This window comes from Accipiter gentilis, chromosome 9 (genome assembly GCF_929443795.1).
Source record: "Accipiter gentilis chromosome 9, bAccGen1.1, whole genome shotgun sequence".
Lineage (NCBI taxonomy): Eukaryota > Metazoa > Chordata > Aves > Accipitriformes > Accipitridae > Astur > Astur gentilis.
In genome coordinates, this window is record NC_064888.1 from 21549746 (window position 1) to 21576655 (window position 26910).

Here is a 26910-nt window from a genome sequence, read left to right on the forward strand (position 1 = left end):
AGAAGTTGAATTGCATTCACAGATCTCTTCAGTTGCAAAAAATGTAAATTAGAGTTAAATCTCAGGCTTTTTCTTCCCTTCATGTACCATCAGCACTTTGTGTCAGTAGATTGCTCTAGCACATAGCAGTATGCAGAAATTAATTTCTTTCCCCAGTCCATTCTCAAGAACATAATATTCATTTGTTTTCATCATTCTAGGAATCAAGCTGCCTTTTAATAGAGGCAGTCTGAATTTCTGTTTGTGTGTGTGTGTGTGTGTGTGTGTGTGTGTGTGTACACGGATTACTGATTGCTTCAATTATTGCTGGGGGGTGGGGGGTGGGGGGTGGTGTGGAAGTTGCTTAATGTTTGTACTGTTGCAATGACTTAAGGCAACAGTTGGATTGACTGCTACCAGGCCAGTCTCTTCTCCCTTTTGTTTCTGTTCTCTTTCCACTCCTGTAGGTTTGAAACTAATATTCCCATGATGTTTTGCACCCTGCTCTCCCTGAGGTTCCCATTTTGCATCTGTGGTAACTTAGTGTGTTGGTTCTTGAGCTCTGGGCAATTGTGTTTTGCCATTGGCACTTGGGAATTTTACTTTCTGGCAATAATGTGGTGAAACACAATGTCTCCTAGATTAGTTCAGGCTGGATAGAAGAATTTGTGTAAATCATAACAGCAAGGTACCTTAAACCTTTGAGGGATTTTTGTCATTAAAAGATTCTCTTTCCTCTTGGGCCATCAGGCTTTTCTTCATTTCATTCTTTGGATTTTGTCTGTCTCACTGATGCTTTTTAGATTCTCTGGCAACACAAGAAATGTCTTGGCTTGTTTGAGATTTGTTGTTCTTCAATTTCCTTTTAATTTTTCCCCTTGGCACTCATGGGCTTCCCTTGAGGAAGGGGTAAACAGAACGGGATAACATCCAGACAGCTAATTGATGATAAAACTGTAATCTTTTTCTCCAGCTTCTTAGAAGTAGTGAAGCTTTCCTTTCACAACATGGTGAATTTGCAATGAGAGCGCATTCATAGCGTGGTAGACACACAAAGCTGTGGAGAATTACTGTGCTTTAAAATACCAGGGAAGAAGTTTTAATTTCTCCAGGGCTTTTAAATTGCCTACTTAGTTTGGGCCTGGTACCGTGCAAGACTTGTAAAGTATCATAGTGAAGCAAGTCCAGTGACTGAATAGAGTTTTGTAGAGTGTCACAACCTAATTGCTCTTCCTTCGACATGTGCCAATTTCTTTTAGAGAGGAAAAAGAGTGCTTAAACTTGACATACATCAAACTTGTGCTGTCAGTAAGACAGACGGATCAGTCCATCCTCTGGACTTGGCAGTGCGCAATGCAATTCCCCATAGGTTTCATTTAGCCTAGTTGGCCTTGTTAGAGTGGCCATGCTCTCTTTCTCATATTAGGAGGGAACCTTGGGAAACCTGGCTCTAATTCACAACAGCAGCAAGATCAATAACTATCAGTGTTTGGTCAAGGGCAGATGAATTTTTCACGGGATGACTGCTTTCTGCTTTGGTTTAGTTTGGTTTAGTATTTTCATTTAGAGTTGAATGTCATTGGATCAGAGGAGTGCCCATGGGTTCTGAAGTTCAGAGCTGGTGCAGGTTCATCACAAGAACTGGCTATTGTCATCTGTGTGGTGATTTTCTGTAAGAAATCTTTTGAAGCAATTTCAGCTGGTTCTAAACAGAGACAAAAGGTGAAGCTGCATTTCACTCACCCTGTTGTTATGGGATTTTTTTTTTTTTTTTTTAAAGAATAGATGTTAAACTTCCAACTACCTGTGAAGTCCGTTGCGATTTAGCTTACTGAAGGACTTTTTCCTTGTAGGTGTATGGGAAGGTTGATTTCCCTAGAAATTGTTCGGAGCTTCATGTTAAGTAACTTCCACCCATGGAGAAAAAAAGCCTTCAGAAAGGGATAGGATCTCAAGTCAGTTTTTGTAGAGCTATTGAGAAGTTCTGGCATAGGATTAAGTGCCATTACAATTGGCACTTGCAGTTTAGAGCTTGCATCTGTCTGAAAAAACCACAAAAGTATTTGTATATTCCAGAACCTATCAGAAGCTCAGGTCAGCTGTATTCCCCCATCTCCTTTCCCTGAGAACCATCAGCCTCTCTGTAACAGAGATCAGAATTTAAGTAATTCTGAATTTGCATATGTGGCTTTACAAACCATGAGTCTTGATCTCATCTTTCTCTGGAATGTGCTAGTGTAATCAGGTGTTGGTCTAGTGCTTATCCTCTTGTATGACGTAGGAGGAAGGGTACCTAGAAAACAATGATGGATTAGCATTGAAATTACACCTAAAGGTAGATGGATATTACTGTTCATACTGGCAATGAACACACTCATGGGAGACCAGTTTGGAAACAGTACACTTTTACTATGTAGAGTTAATTGATTTGTTGCCTTTCATCAGAATAGTCATGTCCTTTCAGAGGTATTCAGGTCACAGGGTGGGAAGAAATACTCTAGCATTCGTAGCAAGATCTTCTCCTGGTGACCTTCAACCTTGCTATGCCAAATTACCCCTCAGTTCACTTTAAGAGCTATTCTTGTTTTGAAGCATAGCCTTTTGAATATAACCTCTGACTAATATGTGTCAACCATAGCTCAGAAAAAATTTTGTTGCGATGCAATTATTCCCGTCTCTGCTGTCTCCTCAGTGCTAAGAAATAAGGGCAGAATTAAACAACTTTAACTTTTGAAATAAGCTGCTATCCCAACAACTTATTTTTTTTTCTGCACTCAGCAATCTCTATGACTGGCATTAAAATTTCAAGGCATGAGTAGTTGCGTCTGTAGTTTAAGTCCATCTGGATAGAAACCATGAAAGCTTGCACTTTGTGTAGCTCCATACTTCCTGTTGATGGCATTTGTTTTCCTTGTGGATGAAGTGAGTATCTTCTACTTCTCATAATATCATTCCCTCTGGAACAGAATAGTATGGCTGGATGAAAAGTGCTTGGAATAGCAGTGAAGAGACAGCTGGAGCTTTCAGTGTGATTTTGGCTGAAGATATACTAGCAAGTACCTGCTTATGAAAAAATGCCCAGGGTTTTTTAATGGGCAGTCAGAACAGCTGAATTTGAAGAATGGCATCAGATGAAACCCCTGATAACTAATGGCTAACACTGGTGGGACTGTCAGTGTTCCTGCTTTGTTGGTAGATGTAAATAATTCCTATAGCATACAATATTTCAGTTGAGTTTATACCGCCCTGATCAGAGGATATCAAGAATCAAATGCTCAGTATGCATTCTGTCATCCCTCTCCAAAACAGAAATCTCAGTTCTGAGGGGCGCTTGAGATCTTGGCACTATGGAACAATCATTTGTTAAAGTCATGTTTAATGAAAGGGAGATAAACACATGAAGCTGGAGTGTGACAAATGAAAGCATTTGTGCCATTGTAATGAAATTAGGCAAACCGAACAGGCTTGACAGCTCAGGGTTCCCCCTGTCAAAATGCATTTGTAGTTCTAGCCTTCCATTCATGTGTGGCTGTGAATGGCACTGCTTCCCTCTTGATATGGTAGGCCTGGGTCCCTGAATGACCACTTTAATTCACAGGAAATTAGCTTTGAAGAGTATATTTTACAGGCATACTGAAAAGGATTACAGTTAATTCTCACTTCTCCTTCATTGGCTTGAATATGCTTAATTTTGGGCCTACGTTTACTTCTATCATATATAAAGCTTTTGGTAACACTTACTATAGTGAAGTATTGATTTCAGAGATACACAAAGCTTGCTTCCACACATCCCCACAGTGAGCTTGTATGCTGTCTTGTACAATCCCAGCAGCCTTTTAAAACAGCTTGCAGGATTTATGCGTTCTGGAAACTAGGATGTACGCTCCTGGCTCCTCAGCTTCTCCTTAGCTGTCAGAATCCAGTTCTCTTCATCTATTAAGAGCTTAGATTGGGATAAGGCAAGTGATATTTTGAGGAACCTGTAAGGAATGTCAGGTGACTACTCTTTTTGATGACCTCTTACTTACCAAGTTTAGTGGACATTGCCATCATTATTTTCAGGAAGTAGGACTAGAGATTTCTCTGATCACACTAGTTGCTTGGTCAGATTATGTAAGTAGCAATCTGTTCTTATTTCAGGTAAGAAAATATCCAGAAATGTGCTACACATTGCACCGTGCTGCAAGGGCTGGTCTAGATGTTGCAAGAAAAACAAGACCAAAATAACAGAAAAAAAAACCCCTTGAGGGGAGAGACGGCAGAGGATTCTTTTCACTTGAAACCTTGACTGTACCAGGACTGTGCAGAGGGGAACATACATTCAGGAAAAAATTAATGTGGATCATCTAGCGTAGCTTTTTTACACTTCTTACCCTATATTAATTGGCTGTTAGTGAACGGGAGTTAAATGTTGGACTAAGCTTCCTAGCTAGAAGTCGGGGCGTGTCTTTCATTGCAGCTGCAGGGTGGCATGTGTTCCAGTCAGTCTGGAGAATTTGTTTTTGGAGTGGTGAAACATGTGCCTCTTCAGCAGATCACCTGTAGAGCTGCTGAAATTGTAGTTTTGCCAAGGGACCTAGAACCAATATGCATATACTGTTCTGTGGCTGTTACCTAACTGAGTCTAGGTAAAGCAAATACAAGCTCTGCAAATTTTTAGAGGAACAGGTTACTGTAGTTCCATTTGCTAGATTTGTTAATCTCTAAATTAAAAAATAGATAATCACAGGACTAACTCAAAAGAAGTTTCTCCTTTTCCTGTGATTCTGCATTTTGATCTGGGTGAGATTAAGCCAGTACTTATTCCAGTAGTTAAGACTTCAGAAATGTTTTTGAAAATCTGAAGAGTATGGCTACTCAATACGTTTAGATAGTTTTAAAAGGCAAGTACAATTTTGTCTTTTTTCCTTGTAACTTTTCTTCTCTCTAACTTGCTGAGAGAGATTGCAGAGACTTCACACCCTTGGATAGAAAGACAAAATGTTTTGGTGTTTGGAGGGTGAACTGAGAATAAAGCGCATATAAAGTCACGTAGGCCAGAAAGGCAGTGTTTGCAGAAAGTGTTTTTGAGGGTGAACCAGGAAGCACTTGCTGGTACCTCAATTTTCTGTGGCATAAACTCATTGAGCTCCTAGGCAGGAGTCCTGAAGAGCTGGTTTTCTGCTCCGTTACAGTGTTATCTTTGTCTTTTTCTCACCTTAAGAAGATAAGAGAATGCCTGTTTGTTGTACAGTTTGTTACGTAAGCAGAGAACGTAATAGCACATGCTTGAAGCTCGTCTTCATTGGAGAGGTGCATGGGATACAATTGAGACAGCCTTTCTGAAGGCTGGGCGTCAAAGGCCAACAGCTGCTGCATAAGAGGAGTCCAGGTCATGTGGTTTGGGTTGCAGTTGCCTGTCCTGGGGACAAATGATGTTGAAATAACTTGTCATAAACAATTTTTTCTCGTTCATTTACTCTGATTCGGAATGCATAGCCGATCCTGATAAGAGTCATTCAGGAGTGAAGAGTTGAACTGCCAGAGAAAGCAGCTTATGTGAGCATTTTAGATCAGGAATGTGCCAACAGTGTGCTAACAATAAGAAACCCCTTCCAAGGGGGACCTACTCCTGTACTTCAGGAGAAAGGGACGCTGGATGTCTGATGCAGCTTGTTTGCTGAAGTGCCAGAATGGCTGGATAGGATTGCTGAAATGGGAGTTAGGTGCTTAAACATGAATTAGTTGTTTAAATATCTTTATAGACATGTGTGTCTAAGTGCAAATAATCCATAGGATGAACGAAGGAAAGCAATAGGATGAATGAAGGAAAGCACTGTGGTCTCAAAGGAATTCCATCCTCATATTAAAATTGCCAGCCTGAAGAGTTGGCTTTCTGATACACTACTTAAGATATTTTTTCCCTTCTTCTCAATCTCCATGCATTGCTTTGGGCTAGCTGAGCATTTTTGGATGTATTCTGGTGCTGGTCTCTGTTTGCTTCCCTGAAATTTCGTTGAAGAGACCTGTGTGAAAAGAATGGTAGGTGCTTTCCAGCTGGTCCCCAAAGCAGCCCAGGCTTTTCATGTAAGACAGTATCATGTTTTAGTATAATTTTCCCTAGCTTTGAGTAGATTGAAAAGGAAGGCTGCTTGTAGGAATCCCCAGTGAAGTTTTGATCTCCTTGTGGACACTTACTCAGTTTTTTGTCTTGTAATACCCTAAGCTGAGATCATGCTTGCAGGGCTGGTGGGTTTTGGGGTGGGTTTTTTTTTTTGTTTGTTTTTTTTCCCCAGAGTTGGAAGTAGTTATCTAAGCACAGAACCATCCCTTGTTTTCTAGTTCAAACACTGAGAATTGTCTCTTGCTAGGAAATATGCTTGGAGAAACATCTCTCAGCAATTCTCAAGTCTGTTACTGGTTATGGTTTCCTCACTTGTAGTGCCTGAACCTGAATCTGGCAGAGCAAGAACCAGAGTGTTGAAAAATCAGAGTCACTTTTTTGGGAAACCTTTATAAAAGTTCAAGTATGTACTTCCAAACATTCAGTATTTACTTTATATAGCCTTTATTTTGGCAAAGGAATTATTAAAGTTATAATTGATTTTACTGCCCTTTCTGAGGTTCCTGGATATTTTCAGGAGAGACTAGCATTGCTTTTACGGTTAGGTGCCAAAAAAGATCAAGACTTTATGTAGTGTCTCTTTCATGATGTTTTAACTCGCTGGGCAGAACAATTTCCTTTAAAGATTATGGTCCTACCTTACCAAAGTATTGTGAAAAGAGTGTTATTCAGTTCCTACTCTTCTGTGCTCTAGATTAAACTTGAGCTCTGATAGTAGAAGCTAGCCCAGAGTGCACCTCGCAGTTGTAGTTATTGATCTGAAGGGGCTGGCAGGTTGGTTCTGGACACTGCCATGTTCACTATATAAGGCTATGAAAACCTTTCAGGGAGGGAGCTTCTGAACTGACTTCACTGAGCTCAACAGGATTGAGTTAAAAGAATAGGATTGATCTTTGACTTAGTGACTTGTCTGCAAAATTTACGTGGTTAAAAACTTCCAAGTAGCTTTAGTGCCACTTTCAGATGCTGAACTGATACTTCAGCCAACAAGGGTAACCTTCTTCAAGACAGGATATAGCAAGAATAGCTACAGCATGAGTGTTTTTCTGTGCTCGCAGTCTTCCTATTGAAGCAAGCACTGCTGCTGAGATTGAGTTCTGCTTTGAAAAGGGAGCTTGTGACCCCTGTAAGTCCTCAATGCATGCAAATGCTGCTGGTAAGAAGATCTCATTGTCATAATCAAGTGAATACTCCTCAAATGCAAATAATTAGCCATGTGATTGGTGTTTCACTGAAATTTAGATCTTTCAGACAGTAGTCCTTTAGTGGGTAAGTCTTGCACTAAAAATACTCTCTTCTTGTTTAGTATATTTTTTAAATTTTTTTCAATAACACAGCACCAGCTATCCAGTCTGAAACAGTTTTACAGTGTACACAGTCACTTTCAGAGAGCTTAATGTAAAATGCTGTGTTAACATAAAAGCTAGAGTTTCTGAATATCAGGGAAGCCGGCCAGAGTTAAAGTGTAATCAACAGTATGTTCTGAAGTTAAATCCTAATTATGAAAAGCCTTTTTGTGATCTTCATGTAAGTTGGGAATTTCAGTTAGACTGCAGGGGAATCTACTCTTTAACTACATCAAGATTCACAACTTTAATTGAAAGAAAAAAATGAAACTCCCCTCACTCTTGTAAAGAAAAAGTCTATTTGTTGTCCCAAAAATGGATTAATGGAGAGTGTGATAACCTATGTATCCTCTGCTAGCAAGTTTGTCTTTGTCATCTCATTCCACCTGTGCAGCTATGTATGTCTGCTGAAGTCCCATTTTTCTTACTAATCGAGGTGCAGCTTTTCCATCCTGGGGCCCACTGGATTGAGGGAGGCTGGATGAACTGACGGGATTATGATGGTGTTGACCATTCTATAGAAAGGATCAGTTTTGGGGAAGAAGAGTTTGGTTGTTGATCCCTAGTAGTCTTACTATATTTAATGTCATCCAAGTGCTTGTAACCAGACAAGTGTTCTATAAAGCACACTTAAATAAACATTGATGAAAGCATGTCTTATGATCTGCATTTCCATGAGCTATTGAGAGGTGACACAGTTGTAATGTCACACCATCTGACAAACTGGGGAAGTTGTTCTTAAGCCAAAAAAGATTGAATCATCACGTTCCTTTTAACCTCTCACAAGTTAGTTGTGTTGGCCTGATTTGAACTGGTGGCTGAAAGGTAAGAGACTGTATAATGATTCCCAAAGTTATCTTTTTTTTAATTGCAGTTTTGCTTTAGTTAACAGCAAAACTATTGCACTTTAATGTTGTTCTCCGTGTTGTTAACTATTTAAAACAAAAACCCCTGCATTATTCTTCCTCCTTCGCTTCCTCACCGTACTTTATCACAGTATGTTGACATGCTTTCTGATAGGCTTTTTACTTTGATACTTAAGGTTTTTCAATAGGAACTATGATAAAATGGAATTTCACTTATCTTAGAATCAGGATGGTTTGGATTTGGTAGATAGAAAAGCAGCAGCTTGTCTAAGGATTCAGGAATTACAGGCTTTTTTTCTCCCCTGCCTCAAAGAAGCTCATATGACAGATAAGTGCAATATTGGATCATCAAGAATATAAATGCCAGTGTTCCTGTGATGTTATTAGCCATTAGACTTGTTAACGTTTATTAGGAATAAAATGTAGGTTTCAGCAAGTTGAGCCAAGGGTTTGTACTTAAGTATTTCTGGTCTCAGGATTATCCAAGTTACTTTTTATACACTCTTTTTTGCAGCACTGGCTGTATTATGGTAGCCTTCACCTGCTTTTTAATGCTTTTTCTCCTAAATCCTCGTCAGAATTCCTCTTATCTTGGTTCCTTGTGGTTTTTATTTGGTTGATTTTGTTTTTTGGTTTGGTTGGGTGGGGGTGTGTCACTTTCCCTAGTTCTGGCTATTCTTTTCTGTCTTTATTTATTTATTCCTAAAGCTTCCATTGATCATCTTGAAAAGTTTAGGAAGCTCGTTAGTTGTTCTTTCTCCAGCACAACAGCTCAATGCATCTGCCTTCTTGTATTGCATCTTTAGAGAGGATACTTGATGTCCAAAGCAGCAAGTAAAGTGCCCTTTTTTTCTTCTTTGTTTGAGAGGCTTATACAGGTATTCTGAGAACAAGACAGAAGATTTAAGTATGTTTATCTTGTGGGTTTTTCCTGTCTTTGCCAAGCAAACTTCTAGGGTTGCAGAAATGCAATTTGTAATCGGGCAAAGAGCTGCAGGAGATCCAACTAACCTGGTTGTACATTTGTACGTGCATGTGATTAGCATGAAGCTATATATGTAGTAGGATGTTAACAGAAGTGGCAGAAGGTGGAGCAGGGTCTATACAGTTCATGTGATCACACAATTCCACGAGTATTAGGAAAATGCAACTGTATCTGCCAATTAATTAAGGTATGAATGTAGGCAGCAGTGGCTCTGTGGTGTTTACAGAATGTTGTTAAATTAGGATTTGTTTTAGAAGGTTCCAGCAAGCTGTTTTGAAGATCATAAGAAAGTGAGCTTCACAAACCATTGCTTTTAAAAATATATGTGTATATGCGCACGCTTATTTAAAAGCAACCCTAACCTTCCCACTAGCTGAAACTAAGCTATTGCAGATCTCTTTCCTCTAAGATTAAGCTTGCTGTAGATTCTTAAAGAGAAAATGAATCCTAATGAATCAAGTCTAATTTAATGTCTCTCAAATTATTTTTGTTTTAACAGAGCTATCTGAAATTGAACCCAATGTCTTTCTTCGGCCTTTCCTGGAAGTAATCCGTTCTGAAGACACTACAGGCCCCATAACTGGATTGGCCCTCACCTCTGTGAATAAGTTCCTCTCGTATGCCCTAATAGGTATGTCTTGTGGCTTCCTGGGATTTACCAAAATGCCAGCCAAATGCATCTCCTTGAGACATGTCTTTGGCCAGGATGCATGCTTGCAGTCTTAATGAGGAGATTGGGGAAATAAGAAAATTGTCATTAATGCTGCAGAAATAGGCATCTGCAGTTTCTTCATATCCTACCTGCTGGTCTTTCACGGCATTACAGCAATGGCTGGAAACGGAGCCAAAGCTTCTAGTCTGCTCTGACTGCTACATGTGCTTATGGCCTGCTACTGGACCGCAGTGGTCACCAACTGCTTTTTAGTGCAATCTGAGCGAAAGAGCCAGGGAGGGGAGAATACCAGCTTGGATTACATTGTTGTAATACACAGAAACACAGTAGGATTTTTTAGTTTTGTGGACTAATAATTCTGCTCTAGAGTGAGGATGTTTTTTTGCCTCATCCCAGACCCTGTCCAGTGGTGTGCCAGTACTCTTCACTTGTCAGAATTGTCATGGCAGAGACAGTTCTGCCGTTGCCCGGACTTTCAAATGTGCTCATTCTCCTTTATATTTGTGAAAGACTAATAATGTGCATGTGGTCAGTTCCCATGGCTCAGCTGGCTTGTAGTAACTCATTAGCTGGCTTTCTGTCTCCCTTCAATGTGTCATCCTGTTGTTAGTGGTGCTTGATTTTTCTGTGTAAATTCTGGTAGTACTTTCTGGTCATACCTGTGCAAATTACAAAACTTGTTACTCATGTTTGTTTATATGTAGTCTCACTTGGAGAAAATTATTTTACCTGTCTTCCTCTGCCCCAAGTTCAGATTTCTCAGTTCTTTTCCTCCCTTACATTTTAAGTGAACACTGTTGAATTTGTGGCACTGTTGTTTTAAATATTTTGTGCTTCGGAGTTAGCATGAGGGAAGTTAGAGAAAGAAAGGGCTCGATATAGATGCAGACCACTTTTGTGGGAAAGACACAAAATTAAAATGAGCAAAAATGGGGAATTGCAGGAAAAAAATTTTTTAAGAGTTTGATGGTAATTTAGTCTATTAAGACATCAATTAGTGGGCAGTATTGAGTATAATTCAGTGGTACAAAATAACTAAAATGATGCAATATTGATGTTGCTTCATAGGACAATGAAGGAATCTTAATAAATAAGACACTAAAACATGTCCCTCTGAAGGAGTAAGCAATAATGCAAAATATGTTAGTTTCAACATAAAATGAGGGATGGACTCTTCTGGGCTTTTATGGTCTTGGTGGGATCAGAACATCAGGCTGGTACCACATGTCCGGGCAAATGTCTGCACAGGCAACTGACTACATATACTTGATTTGAGGCAGAAACAGGAAAAAAAAGTGGTTAAGAATTTATAGTCTTTCTCTAGCTACTTGTTATTTAGAATATTAATTAGGTCATTCCAGCAAGGGAGCATCCCTGTAACTGTTGGTGAGCATGTGTCTTTGTAGTAGACAGTGGAAAAGACCGTCTGCCTGGCTTTTGTTGTGGAGCAGAACCTGTAATCTAAGACCTCCGTTGCTGCTTCAGGTGTCATTCACAGCAGCCTTAGTCCTTTGTGCTGCTCCAGATACCAGTGAGGCTGGGATTAGTGGTGCTGACTAAACACCTGGCTAGGGTTGTGTTGTTAAATTAAAGCTTTTTGGTCATGTATTTCTCTTTGTAATGTAAGATTAAAGGTAGTCTAAAGACTGTTTGCCTAAAGATAGGAAAAGCTTAAAACCATCCTTAATATATGAATTTGTTTCAAACTGTACAGAACAAGGAAGGAAGGACTCCACCATAGCGGGGAAATTTCAGTGTGGCTGATATTTGTGGTGCATTTTGGGGCTGTGTAATTGACAGGTGAAACCAGCACTTTTTTCAAAGTATCATTAGCTTGTCTGTTCTGTGAGTGGATGGCTTTTGCTGTACACACTGGGTTGAAAACTAGTGGGCAGTGAAAGAGCCAAACTCCTCTCATAATTATTTCTTTAAAATGGCTTGCTTTTCCTATTTCCAAAGCATTTCACTACTAATCCTCGTACCATCTCACTGTTTTTCGTATTCTGTCACATGTCATCAGGTGGTTATCTGTCTCCTTTTCAGGCCAGTATTGCTGAGGGATATGTTTTAAAACCAGTTAGAAAAAAATAATTATTGAGTAACCTTTAAGACTTCTGATCTCTTGTAGTCTGAATTGCAAAGATCTGTTCCAGGATTGTTGGATGCAGCAGTTCACTAATGGTATAGTGTGCAATCACAGCCCAGTTAGATAAAATTACTTGATATCCACCATGCGTTTGTTTTAGTAGGAGTAGTTAGCCTTAAGGAGACTATCCTCTGCTCTGAAATAAGTACTACTGTTTCAAGAGTTACAACTGATAAATTACATAATAATTTTTAAAGTACAAGAAAACTGTGCGACCATACTAAAGTCCGATTGATTTTATCCCTCAGATTAGTTATTTCCTTACTCAGCAGTTTTGCACTAACTAGCTAGCTGTCAGCCTTTTTGATGAGCTCAAACCTTAGCTGTAGGAAGACTAGTGGCTGAATTTCAGAATTGTAGTTTTTGTCTTTTCCTCAGAAAAGGTATGTGCTCTTTTTATTATCACAGTGTGTCCACAGCAGCTTCTGGCTCCATTTCTAAAGTTAATTTTCCCTCGTGTTCCTGAAAACTACGTATCTGTGAGTAGCTGTTGCTCGGCTTCCAGTGAGAGGACTTGCTGTTTGGGGAGTTCAAACTTTGATCTCCCCTCTACCTTCTCAGTCTTCTTAGTGATTTATTTTAGTTCCATTAAAGGTGTTACTGAGCAGGCTTCTGGGTTTCCTGGATTTCCCTGATGGTTAAGAGCCTGGATTGTCTGCTTTCTTCTTGTTCTTTTGCTCACCTGCTGTGAGAGTACACCTGATATGAAATGTGTGTGTCTAGATGGGGTCTTAAGATTTTTGCATTGTAGGTGGCAATTTTCAAACTGATACTTTGCTTCACACAAACTTATTTTTGTTAGTGATTCTGAGCAGGCATTGACACATCTTTCTGCACTGTTTTCTCACAAGGGAACAAAGAAGCGGGTTGATATTTTCTGTATCTTGTTTCTGCAAAGTAGAAGTATCTGTGCTTTTAATTGAACTCAAGAGGCTTTATAAATTGACCTGAATTTGTAGAGCTGTTCCAGGGAGCCAGGACTGAAGTAGTCAGGCATGATACGTGTTGGGAGAGAGGTGTGTTTATTAGTGTTGAAGGTAGGGGCTAGGACAGCAAAGCAGTAGTCGTAGATCTGTTAAAGAAGCATATGCACAACTTGCTTGCATTTCCTTTTCACACAGACCATTTATCCATAACTATGACTAAATGTATCCCTAAGCCTAGAGCAACTCACACCTACCAGAAGAGGTGACAGTGAAGTGAGTCTGAGTGTTCTGACTATGGGAGCCTTTTCTGCAGCAAGTGGCTTTTTTCTCTTGATGCCTGCTTAGCTGCTTTCCACTGTAGTTGTTGAGGTTGGTTAAAAGCAATGCTAATGTAGGTACTGGAACTGTAACACCACTGGTCTTTGCCTGATTTAATTGAGGCAATTTAGGATGATCCTACATCACCATTGGTGGTTTAAGCTATTATTTCCATTTGTGAATAAGAGTGCATGTGACACCAATATATGGCTGATTTTATTGCCTCTGGTAGAAGAGTGGTACCTTCTAACTTGATTATAAGCCATCATTGAAGGTACACAGGGAACTGCCTTTGACAGCCAGCCTTTTATTTAATGCTTCCCAGTATCAGGGTTTGGTATCCTGTTGAGTGCTGCTGCTGAAGCAGGTAAAAAATGACCAGTTGATCTGAAAATAGTCTCCTTGATAGCTCAGTGAGGTTTGACTAGCAAACCAGGAGAGGAACTAGCTCTCAGCTATGCTTTTTTTTTTTTTTTGTGCGTGTGTGTGTGTTTGTGAGAGAGAGCGCTATGTCAAAAGTAGGCAAGCTCTGCTCTTAATAGGGATGCGTAAGAGATAGCAAAGGTGAAGTGCTGTTCCTATGCACATTTATGGGATTCTGAAGCACACTGATGCCATTTCAGTTTTGTGCAACTATGACAAGTTTCTTATCCTGCAGCCCCTCAGAACCCCCACAGTGTGGTGGAGCCGCTCTGTTTGGACCGCAATAAGGGCAGCTTTCTTTAATGCATAGGGCTTAGCTCCTCCTAGGTGTGAACACAGCTGAAGTCAAAGAGGGAGTCTGCAAAGCTGCTCTGTGAAGTATACAAGGTCTTGCTTGGTTCTTCTGTTGGCTTCATTCTTGCTGGAGTTCAAGAGGCCCCATTGCCAATTAATGAGGTATTAACTAGTGTTTAGATTGTCTCCTTTCTTTCCTAATGACTGTTTAGTAGGAAGGTAACAAGATTCTTGCCCAGTGCTGTATTGTTTAAGTGAGAATGAAATCAAAGCCGGAGGCAGCTTTTCTGAAGCCACTGTAATGTGGCACAAGATACGGTTACTAGCAGCAATCTCGTCCTAAACATTCTCTCAACTGCACCATTGTTTGTAGCTACAAAAGACTGAAACGGGGAGAAGGAGCCTTGATGAATGATTGAAGCCGGAGGACTGCAACTCTGATACCTAAACTGTGATCCTGTCTGTCTGCTGTTTTCTCTGGGGAAAGCTACTGGTCCATTCCTTCCCCAGCTCCTATTCCTTGGGAGGGATGTAGAACAAGAGATAATTTTTCCTTCTCAATCTAGTGGAACCCGTTTGGCATTTTCTCCTCCTGGGAGTAAATTTGAGGTTCCCTAGGTTTAAGAGCTGTTTTCTCTTCATTCCCAAGGACGAACTGAATGCATTTAACTGCTGATTGTGCTATGTTGTAGGGAACAGGACAGAGTCTTACAAATTAACATCTAAAAACATACAGTGCCAGTAACAACTGAATTGTAATTCTTTTCTTTGTTAGGTTACATCTTTTTGCAAATGTAAATAGACTCTTGATAAAGTCTCTGAAAGCTCCCAGTTTTAAAAACTTTCTGTTTCTGGGAGGTGAGTTTAGTCTCACAGGGTCACTCAGTCGAGTCACACAAATTAAGGAAGCAGATGGCAACAAAGTATCTCTGTGTAGATGTCTCCCCACAGAGGTGGTAGGCTGTAGGTAGCATTTCCGTGTCATGTATTTTTTTCTGTTAATCAGATCCCAGCCATGAGGGCACAGCAGAGGGGATGGAGAACATGGCAGATGCTGTCACTCATGCCCGATTTGTAGGCACGGATCATGCAAGCGATGAGGTTGTCTTGATGAAAATCCTACAGGTAAGTGGAGAGAAATGGTAATTACAATAATGGTTGCTGCCTGTTGTGGAACATATCCAGTTACATGGAGATGAAGAGGAGGGAGCAGTGTTTTGACTCTGTAGGAGCTTAGTGACAGACTTTATTTTTAAACAGATGGCTCATATATACCTGTGGTAAAAGCTTTTCCAAATGAAAAATAATTAAAAGCTTAAATGAAATGATTTTTAAATTAATGGCTTGATAATGTGGTAGTGTTGATAATACTACCTTGTGCATGGTCTGTGTTAGTGAGGGGTAAATTAAGCATATGGAGCTCTCAAACTTATTTTTGAGAAAAATTCTTTGTAGAGACAGACCTATGAACTACACACTTCAGTCTATGTGCTTTTGAGCAGATAGCTAGTTAGTGAACTTAAATATTGGGTAGCATGAAGCATATAAGGCCTCTTTTAGAAGTGGGGCAGGAGATGATTCTTGTCTCCTAATCTGTCTGTTTCTTGAGGATAGCGTTCAATTTGAAATGACTCCTGAAAAACCCTTAGGTTTTCTGCTCATGGCAGTTCTTCTTGAGGAAGCCAATGCTAACCTTCTCCTGGAAATGCATGTGAGTGTCAGTGTACTATGAGACATACACCTACTGTTCTTTGCAGGTTTTGAGGACCTTGCTGCTTACTCCAGTGGGAGCCCACCTTACCAATGAATCTGTGTGTGAGATCATGCAGTCCTGTTTTCGCATATGCTTTGAAATGAGACTCAGTGGTACGTTTGTTCATACTTCTGCAGTTAAGAAATGATGGGGTTTCCTCAGCATTAACTAGTTCTATTGTAGAAAGCTGCTGAGCTTTATATTACTGTGTCTTTCTACAACTTCATGGAAAATGTGTTAGGAGTTCACTGTACAACTTTTGACTGCTCTTTTTCCCCAGATTTGTGGCGCCATCTTGTGATTATATGCCCACTTGCAGTAATGCGGTGTTGGAGCTGGTTTTAATAAATTTGCCGTAATCTCTGTAAACAAGGCTCGGAGGGGAGTCTGCTTGAAGAATCCTCTTGATAATATCACACTGAGTAATGACACCTGTGTTATTTGTTTTTGTCTTCACAGAGTTATTGAGAAAATCTGCAGAGCACACTCTGGTCGACATGGTGCAGCTGCTCTTCACAAGGTAAACCTGCTTGTGTTTGCCTCAGCATCGCTGAGATGGCCCTCTAAGGACAGAAAGATTCCACACTTCCACTTAAGGGCCCTCAGAAAAATCATCCAAAATGGTCATTATTTAGAGGGGAAGGGGATGAAGGATTTGGCACTTTTCTCTTGGGCTGACCCTGTCAGACTGCAGGGAGACAGAGGTAGGGAAGGTTGCCTGGTTTAAGGTGTCCTTGGAGGAAAGATGGACAGCCAAGTAATGAAGAGCTTTAGGACAGAAAACCAGTTTGAGGACAGAGAATGCAAACTTCACTCAAAAAAAAAAAAAGTGCTCTAAAAAATATAGCTCTCTTCAGGAAAGAGAATAGAAATGGTGTTGAATAGCCACATGTTGATTTCAAGCTGAGAGCTTTGACCTCACATATCAAAGAGAATTTTAGACTCTTGAGATCATGTGTCTTGGACAAATGTTCTGCCCTTTTCAGCACCCTTCAGGTAATTAAGATTACCTCTTTTAAACTCAAGTAAGTAATTTAACTTCAAAACTGTTTCTCCAGATAGTGAAGTAATCATAGACTTTCTCTGGTTATTGTAAAAAGGAAATATGCAGATATAGAAATACTTTTAGTAGGAAAAGATTGTAGTAAAACTGACAGCTTGTGAAACACAGCTCTCATAATATTTTTTTTTTCCCTGTTGTCACATTCAATTCCAATGGGATCTCAGTTGCTTTTTGTTTTTTTTCCTCTGTGCACCCTGTGTCATATTGTGCACTGGATGAATGTGGGGCAGAGTCGGAATCAATCTCTCCAATGAGGAGACACTACATTACTTTTTCTCCAAATACATATGTGAATTTTACTTAGTGCTTAGTCATTGCTTATTGCATATCCTCTCCTCTGTCCACCTTGATAAGGCTTGGAGACACCACCACCATCTGTGCCTGTGGACATGTTGGATAGAGAAGCAAGGCAAAGACAGCAACTGCAGGGGTGGTTTGGCCATCTTGCTCTCCAGAAAAAGAAACAGCCGAAGCTGTGCTACATGGCTTTTATCCTTTCAGCAAGCAAAGATAGAACTGTAGTAAAGGAACAGAAGGGAGAGCAGGGCATGTGGAGTTGTAGAGCTGTACACATTTCTCATTTGTTAGCACAGGTGAGAGAGTCCACCTCCTTTTCTTCTGAGACAGGGACTGCTTAGCTTAAAGCATTCAGCTTAAACTTAGATCCACTGTGCACCATAATTGTGTTTATATGATGCAGAATAGAGGAAAACTACTGGGGTTTCTACAAAGTTAATGAAAAGGGTTGTAATGACTAGTAATAACATGTACACTGCAAGAGTCCTGGTGTGGATGACACTCTGGCTCAGCAGCTGGTTTTAGCAGCATCAGAGAAACCTGTTTTGAACCAATCTAATTAGTCCACTGCTGAAAACATACACTGAAGGAAAAGAAGCTGTACTTACATGAGCATTAACAAAGAAAATCAATATAGCAAAACTGCCATTAGCAGTAATAGCATGCAAAGCACCTCTCATCTATACTTGTTTTTTTGCCCTTAGCAGATTTTGACAGGAAAAGAAACTAAGAGCGTCTGTTTTTGTGGAGAAAACCTAATTTTCATTTTCTAGTATCTGCAGCATGACTGGAAAGACCAGTCTATTTTTTTTTCCTCCTCTTGTTAACCCAAGAAAGCTTATGTATTTTGGCTTGTTCTTTGTCTTTCAGATTGCCTCAGTTTAAAGAAGAGCCTAAAAGCTACATGGGAACGAACATGAAGAAGGTAAGACTCAGCACTGTGTTGGCTGTTCTGCTCTTGTCTTGGGCTTGCACTCGTCTCAATGTTGTTTGTTTTCACACTTGTGTTCTTCATTCCTGCAAGTCCCTAGTTCACTGAAAGAGCATGTTTAACATAGCTTCATTAATTCTCTGGGATTAAGCCCCCATAGTCCAGTAGTGAATCTTGTTAATGATACCACTGCCTAAGTGAGTCGGTCTGGATTCTGGGAACAGCCATCAGCTGCTGTGGGCTAGAAAACCCCAGCAAGGGGGACCTGGTGGTGGTGATGTCTGATCATTTACTGTCTCCTGCTCTCTCTCCAGCCTCTTTCTCATCTTTCTTCATTCACTACAGGTCTAATACTCAGCTCTGAGGATGTATTTGTCCAGTTCTCCCTATGTAGACAGGAAACTTTTTGAGGCTGGTGAAACAGTATGAAAGCATCATGAAATTGGGCTATTGTAGAAAAGCTTTGGTGGCTTCTAGAAGGGGCAGCATTCTGTAGCAAAAACCTTAGTTCAAATGGACAATGCCATCTCTATTAGCAGCCAAATCAAAGCAGACTGTTCGTTTTCTCCCTTTCCCTAAATGCACAATTTTCTGAGGGTGGAAGCTCCGGGTTTTTTCAACACCACCATCTCCCTCTGTACAGCGAGGTTTTTAGCAGCTGGATTCAGTACGGCAAATATCAAAAATGTAACCTTACATGGTTATTAATGTAATAATTTCTCAGGTGGAGGGAGGTCCACTTGGTGAACTCCATATATACTTCTATACGTATATATTATTTATAGTCCATATAAAGAATGTCAGTAAAGATACAGGATTCTACTGCTGAGAGCAACAGGAGGGGAAGAAGAGTGCTGGAGAAGAAATAACCACCTTTGAACTTATGCTGAATATACTATTTATAACACTATAACTTCCAGTCTGTTTTTAATGAGTTGAAAAAAGTGGCAACATTGGGTAAATGTATATTTGAGAGACTGAATGCTTACTTGTAGGAATCTGAAACTAGCTTGGGGCCTTACTTGTGTAGTAACATAATGACTGCTTGTTTCCCTTGCTGTGGGAAAAAAATGGCAAGATTTGTGATGATGGTAGGCTGGCCTAAGGAAAGCTAAAAGAGGTCAGGCTAATGTACTGCAGGTATTGGAATTTGTCATGGCCTGTATAGAGAAGGTGTAATGTGAAGGTGAATTTGAATTCAGGAAGGCTACCCTTATCAAGTGATGGCTGCTCCCAGCTCGGTTAAGTGATGCTCTGTCTTGTGTCTGATCTGTGCAGTTACCTTGTACTGTGTCTTCACTGTGCATGCCAGGAGTCTGCCCTGCAGCCTTGCACTCCGCCAGGTTATTCTTTGGGTTTATTTTGCTTTGTTTAAACCATGCATTTGCCTATCTTTCACAGATCTCTTCATGTCTCCTCAACAAACTGGAGCTAAGTAGTGGGGAACAGCCCAAAGCCCTGAACCAATTAGAGAGGGTATTGCTCTTTAAGAACCTGAAGGTCTCTCTCTCCCTTCTCCCTTCTTACCTTACTCCCCTCTTCCTTCTCTTGTAAACACCACCTGAGAGATAGTTACATTGTGTGCAGCAAATCTTCCCTCCACTCATTTGACACAGCATGGCTTTTGGGGACAGTGCATGCAGTGGTTGCTTTGCAGTGTTGTGGCTGCAGCTGCGGCAGGCTTGGGAGGGAGAGACCCTTGTTTTACTGCAGCATTCAGTGTCTTGGTGAGTGTCACCTAAGACACCATCACGACATCCTCTGAAAGAAGGGAGTGGGAGGGCGTGGGCAGGATTTGAGTCCTCTATGACAGTGAAAAGCTGAAGAAAGGAAACATAAAAAATGTAGATTGCTCTCTGAAGGCTCAAGTGTTGTGTGTCCTAGCTGTTGATCTTGTTTATAGACGAAGCAGCATACCTGAGGAGTCTCTTGACCCAGCGTGCCTTAAACAGTTTTACTCAAGGTGAATCTCTGAGCTTTATTACTTGGTACAGGGCTACAGAGTTCAATGCTCTCTAAAGCTTTTTTGAAGGAGACTGCTGTACATTTTCAACATCCTTGGCTGTGTTTCCACTGAAATTAAATATGGTTCCCAGCACAGTATTTGCTAGTGGGGGATGAATGGGGCTGGACTGAATTATGAAATGTGTTAGTCCCTGCTGCTTCCCCTAGAAAATACTTATAAAGAAATACTGTAGGCCTGCAGGTTGTTGGTTTTGGAATGATCATAGAAACCCTGAGAAGCTAGCTTAGATGGGACGCTTCTCAGTTCTCTGTGTTGGTTCATAAACTTAATGTAGCTTTGGTTCTTGTCTGCCATTAATACTATTTGGTCCAAAAGGAGCTGAACAGAACATTTAGAGATGCGCCTGCCATTCTTTTGTCCTGTGTCTGTGGTCAGGATAGTTTGGAAAGACAGTGGCTGGAGACTCGCAGATTTATGCAGAGTTACGTAGAAGAAAAGACTAAGAAGTGTTTCCCTTTGCAGTAGAAAATGTTGTAGCTAAATATTGGGTTCTGCAGTGGGAGTTAGGAGGAACCTAAATCTTAGTTTTCACAGATTTTGGGGGTGGATTATGTTCATAGTTACCTAAGATGCATAAATAAGCTTCACCAGATAATCTTCATTAGTTCTTGCGGTACAGGAGGGTAGGTAAGTGAGATGACTGGACTGCATCGGTGTCTCCAGGACTTGGATCATGGACTGCGTTCTCTCTGCATGCTTTTGTGTCTTGAACGCTACTTGGTGTGCTGACCAGTTCCATGCTGCATCTACAATGAGCTCATGTTTTAGTATAATCACTTTAGTTACTAATCATTGGCCCCTGCCCTTTTCTCTTGAGGCTTACAGTATCTTATGGAAAAACAAACGAGTGCAGGTAAGGTGTCTTGTAGAAAAATGAGATCTCATGGACCCTTGAAAAAGAATCTTGTAGTGTTACATTTTTCTTCACCTTCATAGACCTTAGCTGGAGTTTTATTGTTAAAACCTCATCTATCAAAGGAAGCATTTGGAGTCTTGTGGTTTTGGGGTTTGTTTTGGTTTTTTTTTCCTTCTACAATTTTGTGTACACGTTTCTTTATGCAAAGGTAACTCAGATAAACGTAATGGAATCTATACTGAGTTCCAAGATGAACAAATAGTAGCTCTGAGCTCCTTCTCTACTCTGATATCTAAAGAATGGTTTTTAAATATTAACTTGAGATGTATTTACTGTGGAAGTACAAGCTTAATCTAATCTGAAGGACATTGATAATTAGAAAACTAATGCAACTATAATATCACTGAGCATTGGAGAGGGAAGGAGAGTTTTAGATGATGTTTAAAATTCAGGATGTTTTGATGATATATTAAATACCATTTACCTGCAGCATTTAGTCAAGAAGGCAACCTTAGGTTTAAAATCTCAGCCTGGTAAAATGCAACCAAGCTTTCTAGCAAAATCAGGAAATGCCTTAGTATTGAAGGCAATGGCAACAACCATTAGAAATAGTTCCTTTAGTCAAAGACAAATTGTGCAAGTGGTTGTTTTTTTTTTTTTTTTTCATTTTTATAATAACATAAAAAGCAAGAATTCCTGGGATTGTTACCTTTTAATTCAGTACAAAATGAAAGATATCACTTTGCTGTCCTTTGATACATGTATTGTTATAGAATTCCCAAACTCAGAGTTTGTTTGTTAAAATAACATATAGCCCCTTGACACTGGTGAAACATTTCTATTTAGCATTTCTGTGTGCTTCTGCAATTTTTTTTTTTTAAGCTATGCAACAGTCATTGTCGTTTGCTATCTCTTATTTATATGAGATAGCAAAAGGAAAAAAAAAGAGGGGGGTGGAGGGGTGGAAATTATATGGGAGGTAGTTGTAGGTAGAGCGTGGAATACTGGATGGTATGAGATGGAAAAGACCTACTGGGTAATCTTGCCTGCTTGTTAAATTGTCGACACCCCCACCCACTGCCCAAAACCCAAAAGACCCCACCAACCTTCTCTTCCCTCATGCTTCCCCCCACCCCCCAAAAAAAACCCCAAACCCCCAAAAACCCACCACCAAATAAACTTAGATTCTCGTCTGAAAGCTTTATACTTTGTTTAAATGTTTGGGGTTCTTTAAAAATCAGCTGAGTATTTTTGCTTGCCTGACTAAAAGGTTTCCCATCCATGTGAAGCTGTTGTGACTCAGTCTGTGAAAGATGGCACAGGTTTATCAAAATGATGACAGATGGGCATATGTCTTAGAAACGTCAAGAGGTGGAATCTTGGAGGTAATACAAAGCACAGGACAATCACTAAAAATGGGTATTATGTCTGAGGAAGAGTGCTTTTTTGAAAGGGCTGCTGTTGAACTGAGGTGGTATTTGGTGTTGCGTGAAAGGGGAGATCAGAAACAGTAATTAAATTGTCACCTTAAACCTTCTGATAGGATGGTTCAAAAGTTACCTGTTTCTCAGGAGCATAACTGAGGGTAAAAGGAGTGGAACCAACATAGTTAGCTCATAGCAATATCTTGGCTCCATTTTGCTGATTCAATTCTGTGCCCCGCCGCCCACCCCGCCTCTCAATTTTTATTAGCAAGTAACTTTTTACCTGGCAAATAATGGCAATAGGACATAGTAGCTAGAAGCAAAGTCTGTTATTTTGAAACTATGTGAAACAGACTTTCTTGGGTTTAACACCTAATGCTTCCAGGTTTCCTTCCTACTTTAAGTATTTTTATACAATGAACCTGCACTGGGTTTGCATGGCAAGGTTGGGGGGGAGTGGGTGGCTTCTCTGAGAAGCTCCTGGAAGCTTCCCCCATGTCTGACAGAGCCAATGCCAGCTGGCTCCAAGATGGACCTGCCGCTGGCCGAGGCCAAGCCCATCAGTGACAGTGGTAGTGCCTCTGGGATAACATATTTAAGAAGGGGGAAAAGAAAACTGCTGTGCAACTGCAGCTGAAGAGAGGAGTGAGAATATGTGAAACAAACAACTCTGCAGACCCCCAGGTCAGTGAAGGAGGGGGACGAGGTGCTCCAGGTGCTGGAGCAGCCTGTGGTGAAGACCATGGTGAGGCAGGCTGTCTCCCTGCAGCCCATGGAGGTCCACGGTGGAGCAGATATCCACCTGCAGCTCGTGGAGGACCCCACGCCAGAGCAGGTGGATGCCCGAAGGAGGCTGTGACCCCATACGAAGCCTGCACTGGAGCAGGCTCCTGGCAGGACCTGTGGACCCGTGGAGAGAGGAGCCCACACTGGAGCAGGTTTGCTGGCAGGACTTGTGACCCCGCAGGGGACCCACACTGGAGCAGTCTGTTCCTGAAGGACTGCAGCCCGTGGAAGGGACCCATGCTGGAGCAGTTCATGAAGAACTGCAGCCTGTGGGAAGGACTTACATTGGACAAGTTCATGGAGAACCGTCTCCTGTGGGAGGGACCCCATGCTGGACCAGGGGAAGAGTGTGAGGAGTCTTCCCCCTGAGGAGGAGGGAGCAGCAGAAACAATGTGTGATGAACTGACCGCAACCCCCATTTCCCCATCCCCCTGTGTCACTGGCAGGGAGGAGGTAAAGAACTCAGGAGTAAAGTTAAGCCTGGGAAGGACGGAGGGAGGGGGGGGAAGGTGTTTTAAGATTTAGTTTGTATTTTCTCATTATCCTACTCTGATTTGGTGGGTAAAAAATTAAACTGATTTCCACAAGTTGAGTCTGTTTTGCCCATGATGGTAATTGCTGAGTGATCTCTCCCTATCCTTATCTCAACCCACGAATCTTTTGTTACATTTTCTCCCCTGTCCAGTTGAGGAGGGCGAGTGATAAAGCAGCTTTGGTGGGCACCTGGTGTCCAGCCAGAGTCAACCTACCACAGCACCATAAGTCTTCAGATTCTATTTTATAAGTTACTGAAAAGGGAGAAAAAATAAATATGGCTATTTGTAGAATATTTGGTAAGTAAACTAAAACTACATGGTCTAATTAGCAGCTTAAGCCTTTGAGTGAAACTGTTGGTAATATTTAAGGCTTAGGGAGATTTTTAAATGGAAAGGGAAACTAATAGAGGTGAAACATTAGGAACTGGCAAGAATGAAAGATAACACATTTTATAGAGCCCTATGAAACAATGTGTAAGAAAGATAAGAGAGCTGACAATTTTTACATGAAAGGATTGTGATCCATAAGCATTTTAAAACATTTTGAAATTACAAAATTTTATTTTTAGCTGTGCTCTTGTCACAGAAATATTTGTCAGTGGCTGTCATTTAGATGGAGATTCTTGCTACAAAATTTGTAAGAAATAACAAGGAGCAAAGTAATTCTGAATCTGTTGTTAATTAACAAGCACAAGGAAACTAGCATAGCTAAAACTTGGGGACTAGTCATCAAATAGAATTTGTGGTGCAAAGTAAAGTTACACAAATGGTTTACTGCACTGGGATATGACATTTTCACAAGATTTGTTTAAATGAGAAAAATTACGGGCAGTGTACAGTGAGTTAGAATTCTAACTGGACAAGGGAAAGAGATGGAAAACCAGTAGCAGAACCTAGAAGGTTTATTGACATTTAAGAAGAGTAGTAGCTGGAAGGAGGCAAGTTGCAGAAGAAGAAAGACTGAAGAGTATGGCTGTCTTCTAGAGAATTTGATGCTAGGGATATAAGAAATAAGGAATACTGTAGCCTAAAATATAACTTAATAGTGATACATTTACAAAGGAGAATACAAAGTAGGGACTGGTACAGAGACTTCCTGAATGGTTTCCAGTACATATAAGGTACCTGTTCAGTGGTTAAATTTTCCACCCTAAATTGAAGAGGTCTGACAGCATCAGAAAAGCTGACTGCAGCTCTGCAATCCTGCACTTAAAGGAACTTATTTTAGAAGCAAGCTGTTTCAGGTCTGCTGTTGCCATTGTCCATGTGACTGAATATTGTATTGTTTTTAGGAAGATCTGGAGCATCTGTGCGTGCCTGCAATAACAGCACACTGCAGCAAGTGACATACAGTCTGCATTGCTCCTGCAGTGGTTCTTGTTTGCCCTATCAAAGATCTGTATAAGAACTAGAAGTAGGATCCTGGTCAGGAAGGATGTCAAGGGTTAGATGAGATTTAGATCTGAAGAAGAATAATGACAGAAGGCAGGTGAAAGCAGAATATGGTTTGTTTCTAAACCACTAGGGTGGTATTTGCAATGTGTTGTGCACCAGGAGTGAGTGAAGTGTTAGAGAAACACTTGTTAATAGTGAAAGATACCTGGAGGGAAGTGAACACGGCATTGTTACAAAGATGAAGAGTGAATTGAGGCAATGGGACTGGGTGCTCAGGCTTCATTCTCAGCCTTCATGTATAGATGGTGAAATTTTAATTGAATGTCAAACCTAACTAGTACTTGCTTATATACTTTAATTGATGCCCTTTAGAAGTCTGGAAACATTGGCAAAAGTGAAGAGGTTTGAGATGTGCCTGTAGGTCTAAGAGGATTCTTTATCCTAAAGCAAAGCTAGGAGTTATTGGTAGGAAAGAGGGAGTGCTGTGATAATTGATATATTATAGCAGAGTAACTGCAGTAAATTGTCCCTTGATTCAGGTGTGGAGTATTGGCTAATATGTGGGTAGTGGGGAGTCAGGGGCTGGTTTGCATGACTTTGAGGTGCTGATTAATTTGTGTGATATATTTAGATGCTGTTGCCTGACTTTGAGGGTTTTGAGACAGCTTGTGTAATCCATTGTGCTATGTGGTTTTGCTATACTGAGATTCTTAATGATTATTGGTTTTCAGCTGAAAATGAGAGCTGGAGGAATGAGCGAATCATCAAAATGGAAAAAGCAGAAGAGATCACCAAGGCCTCCTCGCCATGTAACTAAGGTCTCTTCTGGGCCAGAACAACCAGCAGCCAGTGCTAGTAACACCACAGGTAAGTTGAAATCTGTTTCCAGAGACCAGACAGCATCTGTTCTAGAGTTGTTTTGGAATCTGTTTTTATTTCATTTCTCTTAACATGTTGGTTTGCATTAGATTTTTTTTTTTTTCTTATATTAGTTCTCAGTGACTATAGCAACAAAGCATATCATAGCTTTTCAGGTCCAGGAGAAAGAGTTTGAAGGAGATGGAATACATATTGATGGAGGAAAGCATGGTCCTGTGGCTAACTTGACAGCGTTTCTCTGGCTTCAGCATGCCTTACAGGGGTAGTTTGTACAAAAGGGAATGGGGATCTGGAGAGGTGGCTGAGGTTACAGGCAGCCATGTGATGCAGAGGAGTTGGAGGGCGCAGCAAGTACATGGAAGAGATAGAGAACAAGAACACTGGCAAGAGAGCAAAGGGGAACGGAGCTGGGGAGAAGGTTTCCTGCAGTGGGAGATTGCTGACTTACGTGACGTATTCTTTCCTGTGTTCCTGAAGGGTATACCAAAGGGTGTGGGTGTGGTGGTAATGAGGGAAGAGCAAAGTGTGACTGGGGAGAATATAAAGGTAGAACTGAGGGATGTGCAGAAACCTAGGTATAAAGGAAGGATGAATGAACAGATCTCTTACTACAAATGTAAAGACTGAAAGTGTGCATGCACAGTCCATGAAATTTGAATAAAAGGCTATACTCATTAAGGGACAGGGAAATACGGGGTGCACTTACGACTGTTATGGGAAGAACAGAGGTCTTGATATGGTAAGAAGGCATGAAGAGTTATGTAGGGAAAAAAGTAGAGGGAACAAAAGCAAAAGGGGATTGTGCACAGGAAACTAATGGGTATACACATGAATCCTTTTTCACATGCTTTGATTCAACGTGCAGAAGTGACACAGTATGTGACTTGAGCTGCAAGCTCAAGAA

General features: G+C 40.7%; 1 protein-coding gene across 5 annotated transcripts in view; it reads left to right on the plus strand.

Annotated features, from left to right (window-relative positions):
• Positions 1-26910, plus strand: part of GBF1 (golgi brefeldin A resistant guanine nucleotide exchange factor 1) — a 110197-nt gene that overhangs the window by 52969 nt on the left and 30318 nt on the right. For 2 of the 5 annotated variants that reach the window (XM_049810948.1, XM_049810949.1), the window contains exons 4-10: positions 9779-9910; positions 15066-15184; positions 15817-15925; positions 16272-16332; positions 18043-18097; positions 20947-20982; positions 25859-25994. In XM_049810948.1, coding sequence (XP_049666905.1) covers positions 9779-9910; positions 15066-15184; positions 15817-15925; positions 16272-16332; positions 18043-18097; positions 20947-20982; positions 25859-25994 — 648 coding nt within the window. Of the gene's footprint in view, positions 1-9778; positions 9911-15065; positions 15185-15816; positions 15926-16271; positions 16333-18042; positions 18098-20946; positions 20983-21958; positions 23650-25858; positions 25995-26910 lie in introns of those variants that run through there. The other 3 variants (XM_049810950.1, XM_049810952.1, XM_049810951.1) reach the window with 2 other exon arrangements.